The sequence below is a fragment of the Gadus morhua genome, chromosome 15 (assembly GCF_902167405.1).
Source record: "Gadus morhua chromosome 15, gadMor3.0, whole genome shotgun sequence".
NCBI classification, from domain to species: Eukaryota; Metazoa; Chordata; class Actinopteri; order Gadiformes; family Gadidae; genus Gadus; species Gadus morhua.
In genome coordinates, this window is record NC_044062.1 from 23,876,391 (window position 1) to 23,900,297 (window position 23,907).

General features: G+C 42.8%; 1 protein-coding gene across 5 annotated transcripts in view; it reads left to right on the forward strand.

Annotated features, from left to right (window-relative positions):
- The window catches only part of itsn1 (intersectin 1 (SH3 domain protein)), an 88,505-nt gene that overhangs the window by 1,516 nt on the left and 63,082 nt on the right, over positions 1-23,907 (forward strand). For 4 of the 5 annotated variants that reach the window (XR_003979735.1, XM_030379666.1, XM_030379668.1 and 1 more), the window contains exons 2-15: positions 7,274-7,329; positions 7,525-7,620; positions 7,786-7,849; positions 15,967-16,118; positions 18,653-18,838; positions 19,082-19,160; positions 19,333-19,436; positions 19,574-19,637; positions 20,012-20,149; positions 20,896-20,984; positions 21,162-21,301; positions 21,534-21,656; positions 22,200-22,349; positions 22,817-22,957. Coding sequence is in view for 4 of the 5 variants with exons in the window: in XM_030379666.1 (XP_030235526.1) it covers positions 7,302-7,329; positions 7,525-7,620; positions 7,786-7,849; positions 15,967-16,118; positions 18,653-18,838; positions 19,082-19,160; positions 19,333-19,436; positions 19,574-19,637; positions 20,012-20,149; positions 20,896-20,984; positions 21,162-21,301; positions 21,534-21,656; positions 22,200-22,349; positions 22,817-22,957 (1,554 nt within the window). In the remaining variant the exon portion in view is untranslated. The remainder of the gene's footprint in view (positions 1-7,273; positions 7,330-7,524; positions 7,621-7,785; positions 7,850-15,966; positions 16,119-18,652; positions 18,839-19,081; positions 19,161-19,332; positions 19,437-19,573; positions 19,638-20,011; positions 20,150-20,895; positions 20,985-21,161; positions 21,302-21,533; positions 21,657-22,199; positions 22,350-22,816; positions 22,958-23,907) is intronic. The other variant, XM_030379670.1, reaches the window with a different exon arrangement.

Here is a 23,907-nt window from a genome sequence, read left to right on the forward strand (position 1 = left end):
TATTGAGACCACACCCCCTACATGCGCTTTGCATTCTTCCATCACTTGTGCACTGATGACAAGTAGTGCTGCACGATTAATCGAATCGCAATCGCAATATCAGCCTTTGTGATTGTATTATCGCAAAAGGCTATGTATTTTCTTATTGATTCGATTTAGTTTATTTAGTTGTACTATTGAGAAAACCTAACAAGTTTGCACAGCAGAAATGCCTTTATTTTGAAAAATATATATTTCTATTTATTTTATTTAGTAAAATATTGTTATTTTGAAAACAGTACTGTACACATTCGTTTTTTTTGCTAGTTTAAGTTTTTATGTTTGAGTTGAGAAAGAATTTTTTTTAAATTATCGGTAATCTGTGTTCATTTTCCTTGATAACCAAGCAAGTACACTCATGACACCATTTGTTTATTATATCGTAATCACAAATCGCAATATTGTCCACAATAATCGCAATATTACTTTTTTACCAAATTGTGCAGCACTACCCTGGACCACACTTTTGAGCCCAGAACATATTTAACTCAAAATTCATGTTTTTGTTCTTCAATGAAAGAATAAAATAATTAGAACTTGTGAAAGTTCTACTTACAAATAAATCTGATAAAATTTAGTTTTTTAAATTTTTGTATAATTATTTTATCGTGTTATTTTGCATGGATGTCTACTTATTAGGGCTGCAACTAACGATTATTTTAATAATTGATTAAATCTGTCGATTATTATTTCGATTAATCAAATCGGATAAAAAAAAGAAACATTTGGAATTGCCGCATCTTTATTCAAAAACTGAACATTACTTCAAATTCACAGTGCAAACCGAAGTGTAAAAACACCAGGTTATTGCTCCAACGTCCCGGAACTATTAAAAGTAATATTAAATACAAAAAAAACAACAACAATTGGGATAACACAAAAAAAAACATACAATGTATGATATACTTTTATATGTATGTAAGGGATGTCCATGGTTAACCGGTCAAACCTATTGATACCATTTTCAAGACTCCTTGAAATAAAACTTGTAATATTGCTTTAATTGCTGATAAGATGATGATAGTTCAAGATAGGACATTAAACAGGTCATAATTCTATCTTTACCATCTTTTTTATATTACTGGGAAAACAAGTTTTCACCAAAATCTCCATTATTATTATTTTTTTTCTGTTGCATTTGAACGCATCAATCATATTACTGAGCCGACCTAAAGACATCACATTTGACCCTGTTTGTGACCATTGATCAGTTTTTTGTTTTAAGCTAACTAGCTCTATATCCTGCCGATTTTAACATGGATTTAAAAACTGCATTACTATTTTTAATAGAGCTGTCAGTTAAACGCGTTATTAACGGCGTTAACGCAAACCAAATTTAACGGCGTTAATTTTTTTATCGCGCGATTAACGCAATTATTTTATATTAAAAAAAAAAAAAACTTTTTTTTTTTTTCTTCGGCTCAAAACAAAGAAGCAGTAGCCTGACTGCTATGTTCAAATTACATTTGTTCAAAGCAGTCGTTTAATGCACTATAGGCTCTTTTTTTGTATCGTCCTGTTTTGATCAGTGTATATGCCAATGTTGTTATCAATAAAAAATCATTTGCACAAGGCAAGCCGATGCACTTCACCATGTTGATAAGAGAATTAAAATGAGAAGATTTATGGGACAAAAAAATCAAGGGATATTTAGAATAGAAAAATAATTTGCGATTAATCGCGATTAATTAGAGTTAACTATGACATTAATGCGATTAATCACGATTAAATATTTTAATCGCTTGACAGCTCTAATTTTTAACTGACGGGACTTTCTACACCGTCCGGTTGTGTGATTACTACCGCTGCTTTGAATGACTGTTGATGGACGCGGTGCCGACTCCGAGCCCGTCTGCACAACGTCTGCAGCAGCAGCAGCTGACAGAGTTTTCGGTTGCACTAGACGGATACTGAGTTGAAGGAGTTTTTTTTTAACCCAAAGACAGTGAAGGTACAACACTTTTATGTATACCTACAGTCCAGTTTTAAGATATGACCAAAATACAAGCTGTGGAAACTCACACTAAAGCTCGCTGTGGGCGTGCATGAACCATGAACTAACCTGTCGGCGGCTGGCTGTAAACAGTGCTGCGCCTATGAGTAACTTATTAATCGCGCAACGCAACGAATCGACGACAGAATTCGTTGCCAACGCATTTAGTAATCGATTTTATCGATTCGTTGTTGCAGCCCTACTACTTATAACAAAAAATATATATATATTTCTGCTTGGATATGATACAGTTTGATAAGATCATCCTAAATTCCTTGTTAATTCCCATAATTTTCAGATTTTAAATATTTCAAAAATTCCCAAACTTAACTTCCCATGGTAATTTGCCGGAAAGTTTCTGGAAATTTACCGGATATTCTCCACGCCTTTGCAACCCTACTAATGTGCTATGGTAGCCTGGCACCGCCCACCTACCTACTTCCGCTCAATTTTAATTTCACTTCAGTACTAGGTCTGGGAATTCTTCATATTAGAGCCCGACCGATATAGGATTTTTAAGACCGATACGAATATTTTGTGATCTAAAAATCCGATATGCCGATATATCGGCCGATATATATATTTTTTAAAAAAAATCCAGAAACGCGCAACAAAACAAACACATTTCCCTAACATTGGTTATTTTTAGTTATCCTTTAAATCCTTTTCACTCTCAGCTAACACGTAACAACAGCAAAACTGGACATGGTAGTCATGAATTAAGTCATGCTTATCTACTTTAGAGAATTGATGGGGATGTTCTTTTAATTGTTATTCAAGCAATGTATGTCTCGTGACAGTTGCCAACTTACCATGAACACACTTGCACACATGAACAACACCGATGATCTCCGTCGATCTCCGTCATTCACTCTGCCTAACTCTGGCTGAATCAGCGGGTTTGGGTGCCCTCTGTTTTTTTTTGTTTTTTTTTATATTCATTTATCGGCCATTATAAATGCCGATACCGAATAGTTTGAAAAATGCCTAATATCGGCCGATAATATCGGCCTGCCGATATATCGGTCGGGCTCTACTTCATATGCATCGGTTCCTTGGAAGCCAGATTTTTAGCGGTCCAATCAGCGAACACAGAGAGAGTGGCTGAGAGCGATGACATCGAGGTCGCGCGCCAGTTTCAGTTGTCAGAGGAAGACAATGGGGAAGGATACGAGAGAAACTAATCGGTCTGTTGTGGGATCGCTGCCGAATATCTATCAAATCGGAGCAAGAACGAGCTTTGCTGAGTTTTCTTGGTGGCCATGATGTTGTGGCGCTTCTCCCCACCGGGTTCGGGAAAAGTTAGATTTTCCAGCTGGCTCCGTTAGTGGTGAAGGAGCCGGTCCCGTCGCATGACATACGTCACGACCAAGCACTATGCGATTGGTTATGGCAGATCCAGAGTGGCACTGGGCAGATCCAATCATTTTAAAACTTCAACAGACACCCGCCTCCAAGTGAGTGAGCGTTTGTCAATTGGGCAGTTCCAGACCTTCTGTACAAATGAATTGAAGTACGAGGGTCTGGTAGGACCAGAATAGTGCTATGGGGGCGAGAGCCATTTATATTACGCCATCACAGTCAACAACTCTGGAATGGTGGGGCTTCCACTTCCAAAGGAATGGAAACTATTTGTAGCCAAACCCAGTAAGGATTTGAATTCAAGGTTGGACGAGTGGGTTAATACACATTATTAAGCCCATGTTTCTATTCCCCCTAGCAGCCCATACGTTAGTCATTCCCTACGTCCACCCAACCCACATAAGGACACATGTTTATTGATAATAATAATAATAAAAATAATAATGGATTGAAGATATAGCGCTTTTCTAGACACTCAAAGGCGCTCTTGCTACCTTTTAGTTTCACAATTACAAAACCAGGGGAAATGGTTCAGTGAGAAAGAAGATTTGGGGAGTGTTGTGTGCGTATATGAAAGGGCAGTGGCTTCCACAAACAAAGACCGTGTAAGATAACCTATTCGTATGTCAAAGCAGTTTGAAAAGCTGTGTATTTTCTCCCTGACTACCTTAGGGGTTGATAGTTGCAAAAAATGCTACACATGCGGGTGGATGCATGGCTATTCAAGTTTGAAATGAGAGTTCAACTTTAATTCAGTTGCCCTACTCATCAGTGAAGTACAGTGTTATTTATTACAGATGAGTCATTGGTATTGGCATCTGTAAGGGAGTAATAATGAACAATCAGCTACTCTTTTGTAAACATAGTAATTTCAAAGCCCCATACAAGTTGTTAGATTAATATCTATACTAACAAAACGTGAGTGTGTGTGATTTTAATCAGGGAAGGGGGATGCTAAGTAACCAGTTTAACTAGGTCAGAGAAACAAAGGCTAACACACACGTAAACGCACAAACACACACTCTCCCTTCAATGGGCAAAGAACATGGAACAGTAGAGGGAGAGAATGCCCTCATGTTTAAATGATTTCTGAACGACGGGTCTTGCAAACTGAGTATGCAGGAAATACATATATGTGCCAGGATTTTCATAGCTGTCTGGCATATACTTGATAACGGGCCAGAAAGCACTCATGCTATCATTAAGAATATCTGGATGCCTTATTGCGACCATTGGAATATGTTTTGAATCGTAATGCCTACAGCAAAGCCTGTTTCGATCAAATATATATTCGTGGTAAGCAGGTCGCAAAAAACTTGGAGCCATTTTAGCCTATAGGGGACGCTTTATTGAATGGTCGAGGTCAACCTAGACACCTGGAGGCCGAAAATATCGGAAACTTGGTATACAAGCCTTACTTCACATGCTGAGCCTTTGGGCTTCGTGGACCCCTATTGACCGGTGTCTGCATAGTTTTCTCTGTACTGTGAAACTTGAAAAACTTCTAAAAGCCACATGTGCAAATTGCACACATGCTGTATGATGTGTCTGATTTATAACTGTCCAATATAATTTTGATTGCATAAAATTGCCAGCTTGTCTGTTAATCAAAATCATCCAATCTTCAATGAATCATCATTCTATCTGAGAATGAGCAGGATCAGCAGTGCTTTGGGCTGTGAAAACCCATAGATAATGCCAACACTTAAAATTTGCTAAATTTCTTTATTTTATATCTTTGGTGGCATTTGTCTGTCATTGTCTGTCAGGCTATTATCATTTGGTAGGAGTGGGGTCTGCTTCAGGAGTGGGGAAAATAATCGATTTCTTCGATGCATCGCGATTCTGTGTAGAACGATTCCGTCTCGATTCAGATAAGTTAATTATCGGAATAAAAATAAATAAATAATTATATATATTTTTGTTTTAGTTAGTTCCTTTTAGTTTTTATAACATTTGTTCGCCTCCTGCAACATTCTGTTCGACAGAGAGGTATAATTTGAGTAGTTTTAAAATTATTTAATTTATCTTCAATGTATATTGGCCAATCTGATTTGTCTGGACGCAATTGCGATTCAGCCTACGCATAGCATGCACTCACAGCCAGCACAAGAATGACGAACAAGTTCTTATTCTTATGATTGACTAAGAGCGGCTTTTTCTTTAATGACATGGAAAAGAAAGATTAGAAAGAAAATTAAACTAAATCTGTTTATTTTTTACCTACTTCCATAGTATGTTGTAATGCAAAACTAGAGCTGTCAGTTAAACGCGTTATTAACGGCGTTAACGCAAACCAAATTTAACGGCATTAAAAAAATTATCGCGCGATTAACGTAATTTTTTTATTAAAAAAAAAAGAAAAACTTTTTTTTTGGCTCAAAACAAAGAAGCAGTAGCCTGACTGCTATGTTCAAATGACATTTGTTCAAAGCAGTCGTTTATTTGCACTATAGGCTCTTTTTTTGTATCGTCCTGTTTTGATCAGTATATGCCAATGTTGTTATCAATAGAAAATCATTTGCACAAGACAAGCCGATGCACTTCATCATGTTGATAAGAGAATTAAAATGAGAAGAATTATGGGACAAAAAAATCAAGGGATATTTAGCATAGAAAAAGAATTTGCGATTAATCGCGATTAATAATAGTTAACTATGACATTAATGCGATTAATCACGATTAAATATTTTAATCGCTTGACAGCTCTATGCAAAACGCATTGATTTTTGCATTGTTCATAGAAAGTAATATTTGTGTCAAAATCTTTTACTCTAATAAAATATTAGATAAGCTAATTAATCTGAGTGATTAGCAAACTGAGTAGCAAATTCAGATGTATGTATATATTTTTGAAAATCCTGCATGGAAATGTACATACTTTTTTTTTTTTGCTTCGAGATGCATCAATAATCGTTTTAGAATCGAATTGTTGACCTCTGAATCGAATCTTAAGGTGCCAAGAGATTCCCACCCCTATCATTTAGTTGTGTGTGTGACAGTGCGTGTGTGCGTGCGTGCGTGCGTGCGTGCGCAAGGTTGCCATCTAACTGCAGGGCTCAACGCTAAGCTTTTTTTCTACTGGGCCAGTGGGTCGGATTCTACTTGCCCGAAGACAATCTATACTGGCCCAGATACAAATCGTTTCTTTATTACTGGTTATCTAATATCGACAAAGACTCAAGTAAATTTATTGTAAGAAAATCAAATAATTCACCAAGCGTTATCTGACATTGACAAGGGGAGGGGGTAACATATTGGATAACTTTCTCCAAGATGACATGTTGGAGACCTGCCTCCCACCTTCAGGTGAACTTCTCACCTGGATGTACGGCTCTGTGTTTAATAGATATTATAATATATGCTGGTAGGGGAGATCAACAAGTTGTGTACTGTTGTTGCGACGGACGGTGTGGAACTATTAACCAAGGTTGATGTTTTTCTGAGAATGCCACGGAAAACATTCACAATTCGCTTCTTTCCCAGTCTGAGTCACAGCCGGAATTGATCAGTGCTAAACGACTCCGCTTTATCAACAGATATTTTATCCTTTTGAGTACTGAAGTGCTTCAATCCGTTAAAACGATTGTGTTGTTTTAACAATGCTACAATGTCCCTCTGGATTGCTGCATGGATGTCAGTGGAACAGAAATCCTACAGGCGCTATTGTGGTTGATGGATCAAATGAAAAGGAAAATAGATCATTACCGCTTCTATTCATTCAATTACCAACCTCATACAATTAGTAGGAGGGGGAACTTTTTTTTTTATGAGTCAATGTCAGCACTGCATCACACCAGTGGAAGTGAACTATATTCTAGGGCGTTTGCAGACATAAGCACCTGATCACAACCACTGTTGTCATTCTTTTGTTTTAAGTGTGGCCTATCTGAAGACTGACTGAACCATGGCACAGTTCCCTACCACATTTGCAGGTTGGTTTTGTTTTTACTGCTCATTCTTTCATCTTAATTTCTCTATTGGATGTGAACTATAGACCCCGAGCATCTTGTCCCACATCCTGTGTGTGTGTGTGTGTGTGTGTGTGTGTGTGTGTGTGTGTGTGTGTGTGTGTGTGTGTGTGTGTGTGTGTGTGTGTGTGTGTGTGTGTGTGTGTGTGTGTGTGTTAGGTCCAGTATCAGATGTGTTTATGATCTCGTTGGATGAAAGGGCCAAACATGATCAGCAGTTCCACAGTCTTGCCCCTGCTGGAGGGTATATCACAGGTAATGCTCAACACACTCTGTCACATACACAAACGCCTAATGCACTATAGGAAACAATCTTCCTTCATATTAATCTCACCTACAGTAGTTATGATAACTCTTGGATGGTAGCACCCACAGTTAGCCTGGAGTTGGATAACCTGTTTCACCTCTATTGATCCCTAGGGGACCAGGCCAGGAACTTCTTTCTCCAGTCTGGACTGCCCCCTCCAATCCTGGCCCAAATCTGGTGAGTTACGTGACCTGTGATTACCCTTTTTTGATGCATGTATTTACTTCCATTAAAATCATCTAACCATTAAGGTGAATCCTTTTTATTTTGTGAAGATTTAAATATGCTTTTTAGCAATGATTGTAATTCAGGGATTCGGGATTGGTACTGGTACCCGTCATCTTCGATGTGTTGTAAAAACAAAACTGCTACTTCCATTGCATACTTTTCCTGCTCCCGTCCGGCCTCTTACCTACTCTACTCAGGCGCCAGCCCTTAAGTATACTACAGGGAATAGAGTATCTCTAGGATGTGTGAACACGTCTGATGAGGCTTATCTCCTGTTGTGTGTTTCATGTGTGAATGCGCGACTGATCATTAGCAGACCTGAGTTTATCTGGAGTACATGTATGAAAGGTGTCACGACCCCACTGGTATCTAGGGAAACCGGCTCTCTGTCTAGGCAGGAGTCGAGACACATAAGTGGTATAACCACAGCTGGTAGTTAACTGGCTTCCGGGGCACGTGTGTAGTGACTTACCTGGGTTCCTGGTGAGCGCTGGTCCTTCTCTCTCTTGCTATGGAGATAGCCCAAGCGTTGGGGTGAACGGTAGCTGTCTCGTTCAGTTATGGTTTGACATACTTAGACAAACACTTGACAAACAAAGACGGTGAAAGGGGCGGTCACGTTCCCCCCGTTGGACCCCTTAGCTCTGGTGTGTACTGGCATATGGGTGAATGGCTTTACAAAGTCTTATCCTGCTGGGGTGTAACCACTGGCCACCATGCTGTGTATATCCCCCATCTTGGATCCCCCAGGTGACCACAATCAACCAATCAAGGGAGCCACTCCCACTGTTACCATGACCACCAGTTACCAACCAGCTTAACCCTACCCAACAGTAGGATCGTGACATTCCTCCCCCCATAAACAAAACAAAAACACCACAATTATTTATTTATTTTTCACCTATCCTTTTGTGCGGTTTTTTTTCTAATCTTACATTTCTTTTTTACATTTCCCCAAAAATAACTTCTAACCTAAAATAGAACTCAACCATTATGTTGAAAACATGACATCTTGTAAATAACAAGAGAACCCACTGCCAAATCCGGTAGACAACATCAGTCGTAAACAAGGTCTCACACCCTAGAGAGAGCATCAGCAATGACGTTGTCCTTGCCAGCTATATGCTTCACCACCAGGTTGTAAGGCTGTAATATGAGACCCCAGCGAAATACCCTGGCGTTAGCACTACGGAACCTGGCTAAGAAAGCTAGGGGATTATGGTCGGAATAAACCACCACCGCCTGCTCACCTCCCGCAATATAGACCTCAAAATGCCTAATTGCTAAGACTAGAACCAAAGCTTCCTTCTCTATGGTAAAGTACACTCTTTGATGTGAGTTGAGTTTCTTTGAGAAGTACGCCACCGGCCGTTCATAACCATCCTCTCCTGCCTGTAGGAGGACAGCTCCTATTCCGACATCACAGGCATCAACAGCGAGAGCGAATGGCCTCTCAAACTCTGGTGCTCTGAGAACAGGGGCACTAGACAAAATGGTTTAAACCTGAGACAATGCTACCTGACAGCTGACACCCATCTGTCCAGTCCCATTTCACACCCTTCCTCAATAAATTGGTAAGAGGGGCGGTCACTGCTGCAAAGTTAGGGACAAAACGGCGATAAAACCCACACATCCCCAAGATCCTGAGTGCAGGTGCGTGGTGTCGGAAAATCCGCAAAAGCTGACACTTCCTTTGCCCTTTCTGTTAATGGTACCTGAAAGTACCCTTTCAGGAGGTCGATCTTGGTCACAAACCTCTTCTGCCCCACCTGATCAATGCAATCCTCTAACCGAGGAAGAGGGAACGCATCCCCTTTTGTGACAACGTTAACCCGTCTGAAGTCAACACAGAACCTATCTGCTCTGCCCTCTTGAGCAACTAAGACAACTGGGGAACTCCAGGCACTGTCTGAGGGCTCAATTACCCCGATGCCCATCATATAGTCTACCTCCTCCTGTACCACCAACTTCTTACATGGAGGGAGCCTGTATGGATGCTGTTTCAAAGGGTCAGCATACCCTGTATCCACATCATGTAACGCCCTATGTGTGCTACCGGGAGTATCTCTGAAAAGCGAAGGGAAAAGGTCAATCAGACGCACTACATCCCCCCGCTGGGAATCAGTAAGGTACCCCAACTTCCCTTCCAACTCAGCACGAGCCTGGGTATTATACAACCTAGCATTAACCACGTCAGGGGACGAGTCCACATCACTAAGCTCCTCTGTACTTTCTGGGAGGTCTCTCTGAACACAAGTCACTACTGCCTCAGTTACCTCTCCCTTATAAGCTGTCATGGCATTAATGTGACACAGTCGGGTCTTAGACCGCCTCTCTGGGGTACTAACAACGTAGTTGAGGTCCCCGACCTTCCTCAAGACCCTGTAAGGACCAGCAAACATAGGACCTAACGGTCCCCGTGGTCCTGCTCCTAAAACTAAGACCAAATCACCTGGATCAAAACCGCGGCACACCGCCTTGCGGTCATACCTGGCCTTCATGCAAGCTTAAGCCCCAGCTAAATTCTTGGAGGCAACCTCACACGCCAACTGTAGTCGACCCCGCATTAATGAAACATAATCTAGCACATCACCGGGAGGTGCTGGCCGAATAATTTTCTCCCGCAAGAGCTGTAATGGCCCACGAACTTCGTGTCCAAAAACTAATTCAAATGGGCTAAAACCCAAGGATTCAGTGGGGGCGTCCCTAACTGCGAACAACAGAAACGGGATGGCCTCATCCCACTCTTTAGGTTGACTCTCAACGAAGGCCCGTATCATGTTCTTTAAGGTTCCATGAAACCGTTCAATGGCCCCCTGAGAGACTGGGTGATAAGGTGAAGAATGCTTGACCACCACATTCAACTCGGACAAAACCTGATGAAAAAGTTTGGCTGTAAAGTTGGAGCCCCTATCAGATTGAATAGAGAGGGGCAAACCAAGCCATGCAAAGAACTTAAGCAAATGTTCCACGATTACTTTTGTCTTAATGTTACGTAGTGGAATAGCTTCCGGATACCTTGTGGCGGTATCCAATATAGTCAACAGGTATTCGTTTCCCTTCTTGGTTTTTGGTAAGGGCCCTACACAGTCAATCATTATCTCAGCAAAGGGCTCCCGTACCACGGGTAAAGGTTGTAAAGGAGAAACTGGCGGCTTACTGCCCTGTTTCCCCACCACCTGACAGGTGTGGCACCGACGACAAAACTCCTTTACGTCCTTGCGTAACCCTGGCCAATGAAATTGCCTGCTTACCTTGGCTAGGGTCTTTTTAAAACCCAACATAACTGGCCCAGTCCTCACTAGCAGGTCTACTGGCTGGCCTCCATTTCCTAAACAGAATCCACTTTCTCACAATGTGACCTGTTGCCACGTCGTCACTCTCTCTAGCAGACGTTGCCACTTTAACTGCATGCTCGAGGGAAGGATCCTCCTTCTGCTCCTGAACGAACGTGGGTTGGCTTACCTCTGGAGCCCTAGACATCTTAGAACGGCTAACAACCCCTCTGGCATCTGACTCTGCAACATCATCACCACCGACCTCAGATGGCAACACCACCTCTGTAGGGCTGTCAACGAATATTCGAAGTTCGAATATTCGTTCGAAATGTATCCAAAAACGCGAATTCGAACGTGAAAATTAATATTCGAATGTGAAAAAACACTCCCGTGGTACAAGCGCCTCTATCTGCTTTGTGAATGAGCCTCTGTCTGTTCGCGATGTCCCTCATAATATTCGAATGTGAAAAAACACTCCCGCGGTACAAGTGTAACAGACTAGTATGTGAAGAGCGAATGTATTTTATCCCCTCGGGGTTTCCGTACTTGGATATAGGTATTCCAGCTCGGCTATGCCATTCAATAAGCATCCGAAGTAGAGCTCAGGGAGCTAGTAGTCTGGCTGGTGAAAGCTGCTGTAACGCAATGTTCTCGGCAAAGTCCGAGACAGCTTTTTTTTCAGGAAACCGAACGGTGCGTAGTGCTGGCCCTTTCGCTGGCATGGTGGAAGACGTAGGCGACATGCATTTTTTTCTTTATCGATTTTAATAGGCCTTCTCGATAAATGGTAAGCAAAGCAAGGAACGTTACCACTAGCATACTTTGTAACATTCAGAAGCGGGCGTCTTCTTCAGATTACTATAGTTTGCGTGCTTGCAGGTGTGGTGGTGAAATGCAAGCGATACAAAGTTGTGGCTTTTCATGATTAGGCCTCCACGTTACTGGGCTGTTTATAGGATATATACAGTATATATCCCACTAATTTGAACCATGGTTTTGTCGCATTATTGACATATTGACGGCAACTGCGTAAAATAGGCAACCAGATATTCGAATAGTTCGAATTCGTGATTTTTTTCCAAACGAACATTCGAATGTCATTTTTGAGCAATTTTGACAGCCCTACACCTCTGTCACCTCAGCACTCCGTAAACTCTGGGACGTCCCTATTTCGGCAGCTATATCATTGATAGGCTCTCTGACCCCCTTTAGAACGCCAAAGGTCAACCACTGAGGGAAGACAGTGTCACACAGATCCACCATTGGCTCCTCATCAACCAAGGGTGATGACAGGGCACCGGGAGCTGGTGCACCAACAGCTAGCTTTTCCCTAGCCTGAGCTCGAGTGACCACACATAAGGTGAAAACCTCTGGAAACTCTGCCTCCATCTCCTTCATTTCAACCGGGTAGACTGGGCAGTCTACAACCTCTGGGTTGACCCTAGTCCCTGCTATGTCGTTTCCCAGCAGCAAATCAATACCCCTCACTGGGAGACTGTTCACCTCAGCAACCTCAATACATGCTGCAACTAACTCTGATTTGAGATATATATGGTAGATAGGTGCATGCACGTAGCCACCACCTACACCATGCACCAATACATATCTGCCTGTGAATGAGGCAGGTGGAAGATCCACCACCCCTTTGCACAACAGGGTTTGAACTGCCCCCGTGTCACGCAGTATTGTTACTTGCACTTGAAGACCCTCCTGAGACACTGCCACTGTCCCTTCCGAAGTGAACCCTTCATAACCCTCCAGGTCACTGGTAGTACCGCTGCTAGAAGACACCAGTGCCACCGGCCTACCTGAGCTCTCAAACCGGGACCTCAGACCAGGACATTGATTCTTCTTATGCCCCTTCTTATTGCACCGGAAACACAGCATTTCCAAAGGGGATGTATAGCCTTGACCAAGAGATTGGGCACTCCTTGACTGCTGTTCACCACTAAATGAGTCAACTGGCCTTCTCCTGCCTACTTCACTTGTGGACCTCTTGCCATGAATCACTTCATAGTTATCTGCAAGCTCAGCCGCTTCTCGTGGAGATTTCACTGCCCGTTCATTAAGATAAATTTCTACTTCCCTGGAAACACTAGCTTTAAACTGTTCCAACAAGACTAAGGCCCTTAGCTCTGAATAATCAAAGGCTTCCCAGGAGTTAAGCCAGCGATCGATAGCTATTTCCTGGTTCCGCCAGAAGTCTAGATAGGTTTCGCCAGGCTGCCGCCTCAGCTCCCTAAACCTAAGCCTATAGGCTTCAGGCACACTTCCATAGGCCTCCAACACAGCCTTCCTGAGTGAATCATACTCCAGACCCAACCGACAGTCTAGAGCAGCTACCGCCCTCTGTGCTTTACCAGTCATTACACTCTGTACAAGCAGAGGCCACTTTTCTTGTGGCCACTCACTCTCTTTGGCCAATTTCTCAAACATTTCGAAAAAGATATCCACTGCGTCTTCCTTAAAGACGGGCATGAATGTACGGGCCCTACCTAAATCAAAACCTGAGCCCCTGTTTTCAGCATGCCTACCGGAATTGAAGGCCAATTTTTCTACCTCCAACCTCTCCGAGTGTGCATAAGCTGCTTCTCTTTCCACTCTCACTCTGAAGGGTAGCTTGCCCTTGTTGTTCCAACCACAGCTCTTCCAGGTTTAACTCCCTAGTCAAGTAGGCCACTATTGCTGGTTTCCTGATATCTTTAGCCAACTCAATATCCTCAACTCCAGCCAAGGAGATGAGCTGCTCTTTCGTTAGCCTCCTGAACTGGTCCCGCGTCAGACCGACGCACCCTTCAGAGAGATCCACCTGTGCGGACGCCATACTGACTACCCTGACACAACCAAACAATAGTTTCCTATGTAGCAACCCACTACAAACAATACCAACACGTGATCTCTTCAATGCTAAACCTAGCTACATGTAGCCAACAACCACAATCCTTAAGCTAGTTTGCAAATCACCACAAATCATCATCACAAATCACCACAGCCCTAGCTTTCCAAGCTGGCTAACTACTGTTCTTTACATACTCAAGCATCTGTTTACATGATAACCTGATGCAGAGTGGCTAATCCACCCTTAGCCATGTGCTCCTCAAATGCTAACGGCACATAACTTTTAATGAGCTGAATACAACTCCCGTATCGCTTCTCTCGCCAACAGATTGCCTGCCTGTAACACTCACTAGTCAAATCCCGGACGAGCAACCCAATTATGTCACGACCCCACTGGTATCTAGGGAAACCGTCTCTCTGTCTAGGCAGGAGTCAAGACACATAAGTAGTATAACCACAGCTGGTAGGCAACCAGCTTCTGGGGCACGTGTGTAGTGACTCACCTGGGTTCCTGGTGAGCGCTGGTCCTTTTCTCTCTTGCTATGGAGATAGCCCAAGCGTTGGGGTGAACGGTAAGTGTCTCGTTCAGTTATGGTTTGACATACCTAGTCAAACACTTGACAAACAAAGACGGTGAAGGGGGCGGTCACGTTCCCCCTGTTGGACTCCTTAGCTCTGGTGTGTACTGGCATATGGGTGAATGGCTTTACAAAGACTTATCCTGCTGGGGTGTAACCACTGGCCACCATGCTGTGTATATCCCCCATCTTGTATCCCCCAGGTGACCACAATCAACCAATCAAGGGAGCCACTCCCACCGTTACCATGACCACCAGTTTCCAACCAGCTTAACCTTACCCAACAGTAGGATCGTGACAAAGGTCTACAAGTCTCTGGGCTAAATGTGACTGCTGCTAAATGATTTCATGTAAATGTAAAACATGGACAATAGCACCAAATAGGGCCCTATGAAATCTGTTTTATTTTTTTCCAAATTCCGTTTTATTTCTTTCCAAATTCTGTTTTTTCCGTTTTAATTTTCATGAATTCCATTTTTACACTTTAAGCAATAGAAATCATCAAAACGAGTGTCAAATATGTGCGAACGAATACAATTCTTACAACTTAATCAGATAGAAGACTACATTTATTAAAACGTCCCAACATTGCACTGTTTTTAGTGCTTCAAATAAAAACAACATGACATAAATAATAAAGTGCTTATAAACTCTTTTTTTATAAACTCAAATTGTGGTTTGAAGGGGCGTGCCCTGGCTATGGCGTTCATTGTTTTTTATATGGATTTTGGACTTCAAGTGGTCATCGCACCTATCTTTGCGTTTCCAATCGATAGTATGTTGACATATTCTACAAAACAGCTGATCACCTGAGTGATAGAAGTGTTTTGGATATTGTTCGGCTCTGAATTTGGGGGTTAGAACCGAATCACGGGTGCTTCAACTTCTTCTTCGGCTACTTGTTAGGAGCGGGAGCGGGACCTATTGTTTGCATTCCCGCCACCTAGGCTGGAGTGGTGGACCGGGGATTTTTTTTTACATTTTTGTGGGAATGACTGCTAAACATTCATTGATGTTAATGTCACCTGTGTGGTTTCCCTTTTCCCTCGAAACTGAATTTCACCAAAATAATGGCGAATTTCGCTGCATTCCGCTGCATATTGTAAATGTGACGTGTGATGTGCCTTGTCCCTGTTACATGTTATATGTGCTGCATAACAGGAACCTGCTGGAAATCAGTTATTTTACTGAGACAGGCCCATTTTAAATTGTAACTTTGTTACTTTTAATACTTTCCTGTATGATAAAAAATAAATAAAATGATCAGTAGATTCCGTTTTTATTGTCCGATTCCGTGATTCCGTCCGCGTTTTAGTTATCGCGGAAATCATAGGGCCCTAACCAAATAATGTGTGTTTGTGTGTGTCTGCAGGGCTCTGGCTGACATGAACAGTGACGGCCGCATGGATATCTATGAGTTCTCTATAGCCATGAAACTCATCAAACTGAAACTCCAGGGTCACCCTCTGCCCTCCAGCTTGCCCCCCAGCATGAACCTCCCGCTGCCCCCGCAGACTGCCTTTGGTGAGTCTGGCAATATAAAGGATGCCCCTTCACCTTTCTTTGGGCCTACCCCCATCACCAATCTTTTTAATATGTGATGGGCCGATCCGATCAGCGATCTTTTTAATATGTGATCAGCCGATCCGATACCTATCAGCGATCTTTTTAAAATGTGATCGGCCAATCTGATACGTTATATATTTATTTTTAATGTATTAATAGGATGTTTCTGTTGAAATTCATTGTATGCCGATTAGGTATATCAGGGTTCTCGGTTAGCGTTATATGAGAGTTATTGTTAATTAGTTGGGCAGATGAAAAATAAGTTTGGTTTGGACTAATTTAGAGTGGAACCACACCACACCGTCTGACCTATAAGTTTATCTGTAAAGGAACTTTGATGTAGTGATTTAACATTTATAGCACAACATATATTTAATGTTACATCACTAACAAGGTTAAAGGAATCAGTAGGTTTATTGGAATGAGTGTCGGACAAAATCTCACGCACTATTGGCGCATTTCCAACGGCAGCGCTTCATCCCAGCACGCCTCAGCCCAGTAGTGAAGGTGCGGTACAGCCCAGCTTATACTGAACCGGAAATGCGCCATAAGGAAAGGAGCTATAACGGATAGCAACCTGGACTATATGGAAAATACACAACCAAAATATAATTATATGTAACAGTAGCACCTGTGATACGCTCTACACGTATCAATACTCACGCGTTGAGGGAGTACATCGGCCAAGAATGATAGGTGGGCCATCAATCAGTGCATTATCAATATGATCATGTGTGTTCTGTGCATTGCTAAACATCTTTTGTGTCCTATGCATCCAAGTTCCTTTATTGCGTCAAATACAAAGCATGTTTCTAATGTTACCAGCAAGAACACCTTCCAAAAGGCCATAGAACTTAATAATGCATGATAATTGAACAGAGATGGCCCCGGCTCCATGTTTCCATTTCTGCTGAGGTGAACATATGAGTCAGAGTATATTTATGCTGCCTGCTGTGTCTCCTTGCTAATGCGCATCCATGAGTTGTCTTATGCTCTCTGCATGTGGACCTTTGCTTTAAGGTGCGGCCACACCAGACGCGTATCTCGCGTACTTCGCGTATGAAATCGCCATTTTCTCCATAGGGAACCATTGGTTTACGCGCGTATTACGCGTATTACGCGTATTTCGCGTATTAAGCAACATTTTACGCGCGTATAGCGCGTATGTGGCGCGTATATTTACGCGCAATACGCGCTATACGCGCTATACGCGCGTATATCGCGTATATCGCGTACATTTCAAAAGAGTTCAAAAAATTGAACTTTTTACGCGAAGTACGCGAGATACGCGTCTGACGAGACACGCATTGCCCAATCAGCGTTGAGCTTGACCCGACGTCACTGGCAGAGAGTAGTGAGCTTGGACAGAAGCATACGGCTGACATCTTACTTTTTTCTGTGTGGAAATAGTAACATAGTTACGCCATTAAATGCTTTTATGGAAACATTTCTAGCGAGAAATGTGCATTTTACTTTGATAATGTTCACTCGGTGAATGTGAAGGATGTTTGGTTTGATAGTTATGACGAAGAGGGAACGCTCCGTTCACTTGCATGGACAGAGTCTCTGGTTACTAAGCAACCTCAACGTCTTGGCGGACTATTTCTCTGCTGGGAAACACACCAGACACACCATGTGAAGTTATTTAACCCGATTATTGTTATTTATATCCGAGATTATTTAATCTAACCCGATCTAAACTCTATCACCCAAACACGGCGGCGTTGGGGTTTCCTACCTCGGACTCCAGCGCAGCCACGGCCGACAACTTTCTTTATTCTGGGTGGAAATAGTAACATAGTTACGCCATTAAATGCGTTTATGGAAACATTTTTAGCGAGAAATGTGCATTTTACTTTCGTAATGTTCGCTCGGTGAATGTGAAGGATGTTTGGTTTGATAGTTATGACGAAGAGGGAACGCTCTGTTCACTTGCATGGACATGGACTCATCTAGGCGAGTGACGTAGGCGCGTATAGCGCGTATTGCGCGTATGCGACCATTTTTGACACAAAATGGTCAAGCAACATTTTACTCGCGTATCTCGCGTAAAAAGTACGCGAGATACGCGTCTGGTGTGGCCGCACCTTTAGTCACCATGAATTGATCTCATATTAATTTTTAATTTAACGGAAACAAAGATAAATTCTACAATGCTTCTCTCCTTTGCTATTTAGCAAAGTCCTGTTCCCTTATATAATCATTTAGTACAGTGTTTCTCAAAAAGTTCTGAGTCAAAGTTAAATGGTGATCTGAGGCATGGTTTCAAACAGGCATGAATAACAAAAAAACATAATTAGTACTAGATCAAAGGCATGGTCCTCTTTCAGGAAGGAGAGTACAATAGGTTGCAGATTGGCAGATATTTTATAATAAAGCAAGTGACTTAAGAAATAATAAATATAAGCGAGGCTAGTAGTAGTACAGTGTCTGAGACCTAAGCAGAAGGGCTTTTGATTCTCATTCTGTCTTTGCCCTTTCCCACCTCCTAGGCATGCCTCCTATGGCTTCCATTGCAGCCGGCCTGCCAGGGGTCCCCCCTCTACCCCTTCCTCCGCTCCTGTTAGGGGTGTCCCCGCCCCTCACCTCCTCGGCCCCGCCTCCCCTGCCCCCACCCATTTCCAATGGGGCCCCTCCCACAGGCATTATTCAGCCAATCGCAGTCTTCCCTCATCCAGGTACAAAATTTAAACATAATTGTAATTACAACCGGTGACTATCCTTAACCATGGTAGTTACAAAAGTTACAAAAGAGTGTTATATACAGGGAATATTCAGGTATATGGCAAAATAATATTATTGGAGTGCGATGCCGTAGCCCTAAACCAAGTTAAACAAAGTTGTCTGTCTGTGTGTCGTAATCCATTGAGCAGACAGGTGATCTTCCTGGTAGGTCTCATCCAGTCGTCCTCTTTTTCCAGGCTCCTCCGTCAACAAGTCCTCGTCGTTCAGCCGCTCCAGTAGCAAGCTCCAGAAGGGCCCATCTGTGGAGGCTGCTAGGTAACAGCCATCATAGTTCATGACCCACAGTGAGCCACAGGAACAGCCTTCACTCAGCCTCTCATCTTGTGGATATCTATCTATTCTGAAGGCTATGTATGTTTTAGGAAATGTCAATAATCTTTTTTGATTATTTTGTATGTGGGTTAATGTTTCCCTTTGTCCCGCCCAGTGCTCTGACGCCGCCCCCTGATTGGGCAGTTCCTCAGTCATCCAGGCTTAAGTACAGGCAACTCTTCAACTCCCAGGACAAGATGATGAGCGGACACCTCACTGGTGAATGACAGCTGCCGCATTATTTACTCACACACTGCTTCACACACAAACACACTCTGAACTCGTGTATCAATCCTTTCTAAGAAACTAATTATATTTGTGCGTGTGTGTGTGTGTGTGTGTTTGTGTGTTTTCAGGTCCTCAAGCTCGTACTATTCTCATGCAATCCAGTCTTCCTCAGACCCAGCTAGCTTCTATATGGTAAACTTCAGTCAACAATACGTACACAGGCACACAGTTCTGCACTGCACAAAATATGTCTCCTACTTCCATTGCACTGCACACACTACACATATTTTAATATTTAATGTACATGAGGGATTTTTTCTAAAAACATAAAACACTCTTTGTGGAATATTCAGTTTTTATATCACCCTGGATAATAACGACTCCATGACCGACATACTACATTGTACATGTTGCTCCCATACGTCACAATCTTCGGAAAAAATCCCACTTAACACAATCCATTGCAGGATTTCATGATCAATATTGAATCCCTTAAATAGTCTGTGGGTTCCCAACCCCTTTGTTCATGTTTGATCAACCATTGATGTGTACTGTCTCCCTCCCAGGAGTTTATCAGACATAGACCAGGATGGCAAGTTGACGGCTGAGGAGTTCATCCTAGCCATGCACCTCATCGACATGGCCATGTCGGGGCTCCCCCTCCCCCCCATCCTCCCCCCAGACTACCTGCCTCCCACCTTCAGGTGAACTTCTCACCTGGATGTACGGCTCTGTGTTTAATAGATAATATATGCTGGTAGGGGAGATCAACAAGTTGTGTGCTGTTGTTGCAACAGTGTGGAACTATTCACCAAGGTTGATGTTTTTCTGAGAATGCCACGGAAACCATTCACAGTTCGCTTCTTTCCCAGTCTGAGTCACAGCCGGAAGTGATCAGTGTTAAACAACCCCGCTTTATCAACAGATATTTTTTCCTTTTGACTTCTGAAGTGCTTCAGTCTGTTTAAACGAATGTGTTATTTTAACAATGCTACAATGTCCCTCTGGATTGCTGCGTGGATGTCAGTGGAACAGAAATCCTACAGGCGCTATTGTGGTTGATGGATCACATGAGAAGAGAAATAGATAGCTACCGCTTCTATTCATTCAATTACCACCCTCATACAATTAGTAGGAGGGGGGACTTTTTGGTTTATTTTGCCTTTGTTGAAAAAGCTGCTAAATAGGGTGAAAACCATGAAACCTTCTTTATTAATACCGCCCGCTTACTGCCACTTCTTATTTCTATGGCTGAAACTAGCTAGTGGAAACAACCCCATGGGAAACAAGATCCTAGGGTCAACCGTAGAACCATGCATAAATATCATCATTGCAACCCTTTTTGATAGCAAAAATAGCTAGGCATAATAATTCTAATAGAATAGAATATAAGGCCAGAGGGCACAGAAGCCCAGGGACACGGTATCATTAAAAGCTGTGTGTGTTTAAGGAGAGTACGGAGCGACAGTGTGCAGTCGGACCAGAAAAGCGTCCAGGAGGAGGCTGAGGAGGAAGCTGAGACCAACCAGAAACTACCAGGTGATTGGTCGCTGGTTCAATGTACCATAACGTTGGATGAGTTTAGTTCTTCGACACAATCTTCTAAAGCCTAATTACCACCAGTGTAAAATAAAAACAAAACTCGTCATATATTTGACACCGTCTTCCGTCTGTTTTTCTCCATCCATCCATTCATGTCCATCCCTTACCCTCTAGTAACCTTTGAGGACAAGAAGAGGGAGAACTTTGAGCGTGGAAACCTGGAGCTGGAGAAGAGGCGCCAGGCCTTGCTGGAGCTGCAGAGGAAAGAGCAGGAGAGACTGGCCACACTGGAGAGAGAGGAACAGGAAAGGAAGGTGGGGTCCCCTTTCAAAAAAATACAATGGTATTATCGTTTGCCCTCTTTCCCTGGTACCACAAATACAAATAAACACCTGTATTCTACCATCAAGTCTCATTATATAAATGTAGAAGTTGAATGTTAATTGTGAAATATGTAGTTTAAAATAAATCCAGGAAATCACAAGTGGTCGAATTGATTTATGTAACTGAAAGAATTTATCTTATTAATAAATTGTATTTTGTTAGGAGCGAGAGCGAATGGAGCAGGAGAGGCGGCGGCAGCAGGAGCTGGAGAAACAACTGGAGAAACAGAGGGAGCTGGAGAGACAGCGGGAGGAGGAGCGGCGCAGGGAGATAGAGAGGAGAGAGGTGAGGTGGAGAGGGGGATGGAGTGACAGGGAGGAGGAGCGGTGCAGGGAGATCGAGCGGAGAGAGTTGAGGAGGAGAGACAGGGAGGAGGAGCGGTGCAGAGAAAGGGAGGGGCAGTAGAGAGGTGTAGAGGAGAGGCTGGAAAAGGAGAAAGGTGCAGAGGAGAGTTGCAGAGGAGAGGTAGTGGAGGAGAAATGCAGAGGAGAGGGTGGAGGAGGAGAGGGAAGAGCTTGTTGATCAACACTATGATGTGGGAGGAAACATGGACTTCCGGGGAGAAGGACAGTTTGATATGAAAACGAAGAATATAGAACATTTCAAGAGGGAATCAACTCTAAATTACTAGTTCATTTTTTATATTAGGTATTTCTACGTAGATTCCCATAACTCACATTTATGTTATCGTCAGATAACTTGATTGACAATGGATTTCATAACAATAACTGTCACACATTGTGTGTTGGCGGGGGGCTATAGCCCAGGGCCGAGGGGTCAATTTGTATCAGTAGACAGTAAACGTGTGTCTGCTGACGGTTTGTCCAGGCTGCGAAGCGGGAGTTGGAGCGCCAGCGGCAGCTGGAGTGGGAGCGGCAGCGCCGGCAGGAGCTGCTAACCCAGAGGAACCGTGAGCAGGAGAGCATCGTCCTGCTGAAGGCCAGGAAGAAAACCCTTGAGTTTGAACTGGAAGCCCTGGTACATGAATACACACACATACATACCTGATGTAGAGCAGTGGTTCCGCACCAGGGGGCCTTACCCCCAGGAGCAGGCTGCAGTGGGGACCTTGCTGTTTATACCTACAGCTCCCAGTATGGCTCCATGGTTCCTGACGTACAATTTGAGTTTAATTTGTGAAGATTATATATGTTGTTGCTGATCCATATATTTGAGACCAGAAAAATAAGTAATCCTCAGCGTCGTCCGTTTTCAAGAGCATTATTAATACGACTAATGAGGCTGAATGGGATAAGTAGGATATCAACTCTGAAGGAAACCTTGAGCTGTACTGATCGGGTACATCAGATGCATTTGCTGGTAAGCACTGACCTAGAGGAACATACGTTAGAAACACAGCCAGCTTGAATCACACGGTGCAAACATATTTGATCACTGGATTTTTGATCATTTGATCATGATTTCTCTGATCATCATATTCACAGAACGATAAGAAGTCCCAGCTGGAGGGGAAACTGCAGGATGTCCGGTTTAGACTGTCGGCTCAGCGGAGAGAGGTGGAGCAGACCAATCAGACCAGAGAGACCCGCATCGCTGAGATCACTCTGCTGCAACAGCAGCTGCAGGTAGGCAAGCTGGAAACAAGATGCAAACAGGATTTAAAACACCCTGCAATCTGAGTGCTCATTTTAGAATTGGCAATTATGTAAACAGGTTTCAGGGTTCATCATCATCATTGTCATCATTCTAACCAAGTTTAAAGTGTAAGTGAATCCTCTGACTTGAAGGGATGGGAACCTGTTCCCCATGGTAACGACCCACACCAACTTTGTTAAAGGGGACATATAATGAAAACAACACTTTTTCTGGGTTTTGGGGTGTTGTTTTTGGTCTCTGGTGCTCCCACACGCATACAAATATTGAAAAAAGTCTGTACATTGTTCTTTGAGTGAGTTATGCATTTCTGAAAGTACCCCGCCTTCAGTTACCAAACGAGCGAGTCAGTTTCGGGCGTCCGGCCGCCAATCGACCGCGATCTAGCATCTAGGATGGATTGTTCTTCCTTGGGTGCCCGGATGTTAACACTAAATTTCATACATTGAATTTTGCAGCTGAATTTGGCATTTTAAATTTGGGGACGTTGGAAATATTTAAGTTAAATTTTTTAACATTGAATATTTAATTTTGAATCTTTTAACATAAAAAAAATAATAAAGCTGAAAATTATTTATTGACGATTTTAAGAGTTAAATTCAGAGGCAAAAGATCCAGATACCTTATTTCAATGCATTAATATTCAGTGCTTAGAATTCAATGGCTTTTTATTTTCACAGATTAACTTCCATACCATGGAGTTATACTTTAAATGTATGAGAAGCCTTACCATGTCCCGGACCCAGCCATGAACATTTGCCTGTCACGAGACGGCGCGCCATACAGCCACTCACGCTGTTGCGTTATCGCTCTCTGTATCTGCGTTACTTCAACGTCCCAAAAAAAGCGTGACCCAAGTCAGAGCTGATTAGAACATTCACAAACTGGATGGCAGTAACATAGGATTTTACACCTGTGTTTC